The sequence below is a fragment of the Monodon monoceros genome, unplaced genomic scaffold, assembly GCF_005190385.1.
Source record: "Monodon monoceros isolate NGI ecotype Baffin Bay Population unplaced genomic scaffold, NGI_Narwhal_1 Super_Scaffold_12, whole genome shotgun sequence".
Taxonomy (NCBI): domain Eukaryota; kingdom Metazoa; phylum Chordata; class Mammalia; order Artiodactyla; family Monodontidae; genus Monodon; species Monodon monoceros.
Genome location: NW_021703768.1, coordinates 167,292,840 through 167,298,839, shown reverse-complemented (window position 1 = coordinate 167,298,839; position 6,000 = coordinate 167,292,840). Strand labels below are relative to the sequence as shown.

Below are 6,000 nucleotides of genomic sequence, written 5' to 3'. Positions count from 1 at the left end.
GGGCGGCGCGGTGGCCGAGCGGCGGCAGCGGCAGCAACGGGCTTGCCGGGCCGGACAGGAGTGGGTCAAAGGCGCAGCCTGAGCCCGCCATGGAACAGCCGAGGAAGGCGGTGGTGGTGACGGGTACGCGGGTAGTGCTCTGATGGCGGCCGCGGCAGCCGCGGTCCATGGCGGGGGCGGGTCGGGCGGCTCCGGAGGCAGCGGGGCCGGAAGAAGCGCGGTGGCCCGGGTGGGGCAGGTGCTAGAAGTCTTCCCAGGTTTGGAAGATGTCATCGCCCGCGGGAGCCCAGCTCAGTCCGCGCGACAGAGAAAGTGGAGAAGGGGGCGCCCCTGTGGTCCCACTGTCAGGAGTCGGGGCAGGCAAGGACGTGGGTGTCCTGCCAAGTGCCCCACACGGAGCAGGCCCCTCTGGCCTCCTTCCTTCCCCGGTTGGGGACAGGGACCCTCCGGGCACTTGTTTGTTATGTCTGCCCGGCCGGCAGGCTGGACTGGACTCCTCCCTGCCCCTCCCGAGGTCGGGTTTGTCACCACCCCCGGTCCCAGGGGACAAAGGTCGATTTGCGGGCAGGAAGTGCCCCGTGATAAGTTAATCTCTTGCCAGCCACTGCTCCCCGAGCCCTGCGCTAACGGGGGGCTGCTCCCCCCAGGCAGGGGCAGGTGAAATTTGGGGAACCTCGGGTGCCCAGCCGTTCTTCCGCTTGTCCCAAGGACTGTCTTGGTCAAAATCTTTCCTGCCTGGGCTGTTTGTGGGTGAGCCTGGACCCCTGCCCCACTGTCACCTACTCCCCAAAACTAACTGCTTCTCCTCTAGGCTCCTCGGAGCCTCGTGTGCGGTCAATTTCTGCCAGGCCTCTGGTCGGGGTGGGGGTGGTGGTGCGGTATTTTGACCCTGTCAGGAGGGTCAGAGTGAGAAATCCAGCTAAGGTTCGAACAGGTATATTGTGGTCCAGGGAGGTTTGGGCTGGTCCTGGAATTCCCAGGAATATGGAAGAAGCCACTTATCTGACAAACAGGTGTGTCAAGTTGCCAGAGGGCCACTTTCCCCTGCAGCCCTCCTATATCTGCTTATTTATTACTTTAGTCCTGACTCAGCAGGCAGCCACGGGACTGGGCATTTTTCTTGCATGAGCTCGTTAAATCTTTACTGCCTCCATTTTGCAGAGGGGGAAACTGAGGCTCACAGAGGTCACCTTGTTTGTAAGTGGCTGAGCTGGGACTCATACTTGGTCCATGCAGGAGGAGGAAAGGGGTGGAGAGGTTCTGACCCTACTTGGGGGCCCCCTGATGATCCAGGGAACAGTATCCCTCCCAGGGCCATGATACCACTTGGGATACTTGGCCCAACTGGAGTGACCCATGGTTCAATGACAGCCTTTCTTAGAGAGGTTTATTTTTTAGAGAGGTTTATTTTTTAGGTGTGTTGGGGGCGATTAGAAGAGGGAGGCCACAGACTTTCCTGGGTCTGTGTTTGAATCCGTGCTCTTCCGTCTTCTTGCTGTGAGACCTTGGGCAGCTGGCTTCACCTCTCTGTACCTCAGTCCCAGCTCCTCTAAAATGGGCCCAGGAAACACCCGTGCCTGAAAGAGAGGCACAGAGAGGCTGAATGCCACAGGGCATGCAGAGCACTTAGCACATCCTCAGGTGAGAATCTGGTTTGTAAATGGGGCCTGGAGTTTGAGTGAGTAGGGAGGAGGGTGGTGGGATGATGTCTGGACAGCCTGACCTGGGAGATATACACATGCATCCCTTAAGGGCCGTTCCTTATTAGGTGATGATTCACAGACCGCCTATGGCCCTGCAGTTCCAGAGTCCAGGGCGGAGGCACAAAGACAATGATAAAATTATATTATATTTGGGGGTCAAGGATAGGGGAAGAAATCGGGAAGGGAACAAGGCCAGCCTTTTCTGGGGCAAAAGGAGGGCACTGGCCTCTTGCTGGGCATGAAAGTCAGGTGAAAGTGAGGACGAGAAAGGACTCACAGCTTCTGTTAAGAGCAGACAAGTTTGTGTGATGGAGGGCTCTGAAGGACCACTGGGTGCATCCCAAACTTGGGACCAGGCCCCCGACATTGTCCCAGGTGGCAGCTGCTCCCAAAGCTCCCTGCTCCATTCTCCTGGATGAAAGCAGCAGCCTGTGTCTGGGCAGGCCAGGAGGGGCTGCTGGGTGGTGACATGCTGCTTTTCTTATTTTTTTCAGGGTTCGGCCCTTTTGGGGAACACACTGTGAATGCCAGCTGGATTGCAGTCCAGGTAACTGGATCCAGAGGGGAGGAATCAGGCTTGGGGCTGGGCTTCCTCTGGAAATACTTGATACCAAAGAAAGGAAGTAACCTACGAAGAGAATGTCTCCTGTGAAGCTTCCTGAGAGATATTTAAGTCTGATATACACTTCCTCTCAGATAGTTACCACTGTAGCTTGCGTTTGTTGAGTGCTTGCTCTGCGCCAAGCGTTTTTTGCTGCCCAGCATGCTGAATTCTCCCAACAGCCCTTAGGTGCAGTTATTCTTGTGCCCACTTTATGGATGAGGAAACTGAGGCACAGAGAGAGTTATCTGAGGTCATCCAGCTCAGAAACCAGAGTGGCATTTCTTCGGAAGTATCCCATGCCACAGCCAGGTTTTGGGGGACCAGGCAGGGATATTGGGGGATGTATTAACCTTGTAGAGGGGGTGCAGTGACCCTCAGTGTTGCTTCCTGGCAGCTGGAGGAAGCAAAGGCTGCATATTGCGAGGGAGGAGGTCTCTCCCGCTGTCCTGAGCCTTCCAGTTTCTTTGTCAGCTGGGGCATTTGGAGGGACAGACTGGGGAACAATGGGCAGAGAGAAAGAGAGAAAAGTTTCCTCCTTATATAAATCAGATTTGCACGGACCAGAGCCAAGCTCGTGTTAATCCTAGCCCATTAGCTTCTTGATTTAAAGCATCCCCTGCTTTCCACTCCAGAGCCCTGAATTCGGAGAAAAATCCAAGCTGAAACCTCAGTGTGTCTATTCCCAGTTGGGGTGCCCCACCTTTTTTGTTACCCTTCTTCCAGACCTCAAAATCTTGGCCACATTCCTCTCCCTTTTTACAAATTTTCACCCCACTTTGCTAGCAGAACAGAGGGACAGGATCCCCGGGATTCCGCAGATGGGAGCATGTCTGAGGCCCTGCTCGTCGCACTCGCTCCCTGGAGCCCCAGACAAAAAGGAAACAGCGTGTTTCTGAAGACGTGTGTGTCTGGCTTTGTGCAAGTTTCAGACAGGAGTCTTCACGGGGCTGAGTGGACACAAAGCCGTGTGTCTGAATTCCTGGGCCCCAGACACTATGATCTGCATCTAAATAGGAGAAAAATCAATTAAACAATCTTTGGAAATCCCTCTGAGCTTTGGGACTCGGATGGTGGAAGATGGCAGCTTTTCATCCTGCTGCCAGTGGGGACATACCCCTTATATTTCAGTCACCCATCTCTCCAGACCTCACCTCTAGAAGACTTTCAGTTTTCTTCCTCAACTTTATGAGACAAGAAGAGAGAATTCTCCACCATTCCCCAGCTAAAAAATGCCAACCTTCCCAGATCCAATTGTTTCCCTTAAAAAAGCAGCAACAAAAAAAAAACTGGAGTTGCCCATACATAGCCTGAGTGCGCACAGCAGTGTTAGCCCATGAAATTTGACACATGTGTACCTCCGCAGCACCTGAGTCCAGATCAAGACCTAGAACATTCTCAGCCCCTTCTCTGTTCATCCCCATTGCAGAAGCCCCTTGTGTCCTTTCCCAGCTACTCCCACTCCACCTGCCAACCCCACTCCCGGGTGTAAACCTCTCTGCTGACTTTATGGCCTCCATAGGTGCTTTTTACCTGTTCTAGAACTTGGTGTCAATGGAATTGCACTTGGGTCCCATGCCTTCTGCACAGCAGAGCATCTGCCGGATCCACCCATGGGGTGGCTAGGAGCCGCTGGTGGTGCTTTTCAGTTACTCTGGATAAAACAGATTTGCCCATGGAAAGGGTGTAGTCATTGGATGGGTCAAATCCGTCCCTCAAGAAAATATGCCTCAGAGTGTTCTTGGTGTGATCCAGACATGAGTTGTGGGCAACCATTGATGTCTGTCACCTCAAGCTGAAGACGGGTGTTTGGTGAGGCGGAGTGAGCAGCTGTTACTTCCTGTCCCAACCGATTTTTCTGAAGCTCGAGTTGCCACCTGTGGAAGGAACTCCTTCTCCTCTGCCAGGGACCAGCTCACTTCTCTCTGTCTGTCTCTCCCCTTCTCTCTGTTTCTCTGTCACTCTCTGTCTCTCTCTGGGTGTGTCTCTCTCTCCCTCTCCCACCTCCTTCTCTCTCTCTCTCTCTCTCTCTCTCTCTCTCTCTCTCTCGCTCGCTCGCTCGCTCTCGCTCTCTCTTTCTTTCTGTCTCTCTCCTCTCTTATCTGACCTTCCTTCTTCATGCCCTGGGTGAACTGGCGCCCCACCAGAGAGTGAACTGTTTCCCACCAGCCACATTCTGGAGGTTGGAGTTCTGGGGACAGAGGGGCACCCCTCCTTTCCTCTTTCCCAGGAAAAAATGCCACTGCCCCTGGCACCCCACACAGGAGGGACTGCATTTTTCAAGTCTCCTGTCTCCCCGCAGGTCTTGGGTGGTGGGAGTGGGATGCTGGCTGCGGGTCTTTCTCGCCCTAGGAGGCTCAGGTGGGTGTTGAGGGCTTGGACCCCCTTGGCTTGGGGCCATCTGTAGGCTTCTCTGCCCAAGTGGGGCAAGGAGGAGTCGGGTCACAGGTCCTGGTGACATCACAGGACAATTACTGCCACAGTGAGTCTAGACAGACCTGCTAAGGATATTAACCAGGGAACAAAGCGGGTCTTTGTTATGGGGTCAAGGGAATCGGTCAGACGCAGCCGCGTGGCGGGGTCTTGTCAGGTAGATGGGGTGTAGACAATGTGTTGTCTGGGGCGCACACGCCCCGTTACTTTCACAGTCCGTGCTTGGCGGCTGTGCTGGCTGCAGATTGTCGTGGGACTTGGGGTGCGCTGCTACCCTCCCCCCAGGAGAACTGTCCAGCCCTTTTGGAGCAGAAAGTGGTCAGAGGCCAAGAATTTCGCTTGATTACGGGCCACCTACTTCTCTTAACTTCAGATGAATGGTACAGCTGCTCCTCCCCCTCCATTGCCCTTATTAAAATTGGGGAATCATTTGTATAAAAACATGTACAGATCTTCAGTGCCCCCATCACTTTGGTGAGAAGTATTTATGCCCATGTCACCAGTACTTCGATCAAGGTGGTTGATTCCCATCAACCCAGAACATTCTTTCCTGCTACCCCACCCCCTGCCCCCCATCGCTCCTCCGCTGCTTCCTGAGCTCCGTCACCGCAGATGAGTTTTGCCTGGTCTCAAGCTGCAAAGAAATGAATGGGATGGCATAGCCTCTGTGTTCCTCTGGCACCGGCCGCTTTTCCTCAGCCTGTATTGGTGTGTGTGTGTGTGTGTGTGTGTGTGTGTGGCGGGGGGACAACTGTCTCCTTTCCCGACCCACCCCTCCTCCCATTGGCACTGACACTGGGGGCTTCAGGATTTGCTCCCCAAGAGTAAAGCAACAAGGATGCCCCTCTCAGGGTCTCTAGCGAGCATGTGGACGCCTCTCTGTGGGGATGCTGGCCATGGGGTGTGTGTATTTCTTTGATGGTGGGTTTCTTAGTTTATTTTTTCCCCCAGATGGGGAGGGGGTAGGTGGGGACCCAGAGGACATGAGGAGGAACGGTTAGGACAAGAAGGTGACTCACTCCATGGCTCCCTGGTGGCACCAGGTCATTTCCTACCGTCAAAAGTCGATGTGGGCGATTCTTCCCACTAATGGCTTGGTAAACATCACCCAGTGGGAGAGACCCTTGAGTTACTCTGGGCGGGCAGTGGTGCTCAGCATGTAGCACCTGTTCTGCTGGGTGAAGGGAGAGGGGCAGAGATAGGATCCATAAGGCGGGGCTGCTGCCCTGAGCTGGGGGTCCGACCTTGACGTATCACATGTCA

At 54.5% G+C, this 6,000-nt stretch overlaps 1 protein-coding gene across 2 annotated transcripts in view; it reads left to right on the top strand.

Moving 5' to 3' along the window:
• The window catches only part of PGPEP1 (pyroglutamyl-peptidase I), a 37,930-nt gene continuing 31,930 nt past the window's right edge, over positions 1-6,000 (top strand). Inside the window, exons 1-2 of one of the 2 annotated variants that reach the window (XM_029216578.1) lie at positions 1-123; positions 2,198-2,250. In XM_029216578.1, the coding sequence (XP_029072411.1) occupies positions 90-123; positions 2,198-2,250 (87 nt within the window). In that variant the 5' untranslated portion in view covers positions 1-89. The remainder of the gene's footprint in view (positions 124-2,197; positions 2,251-6,000) is intronic. The other variant, XM_029216579.1, reaches the window with a different exon arrangement.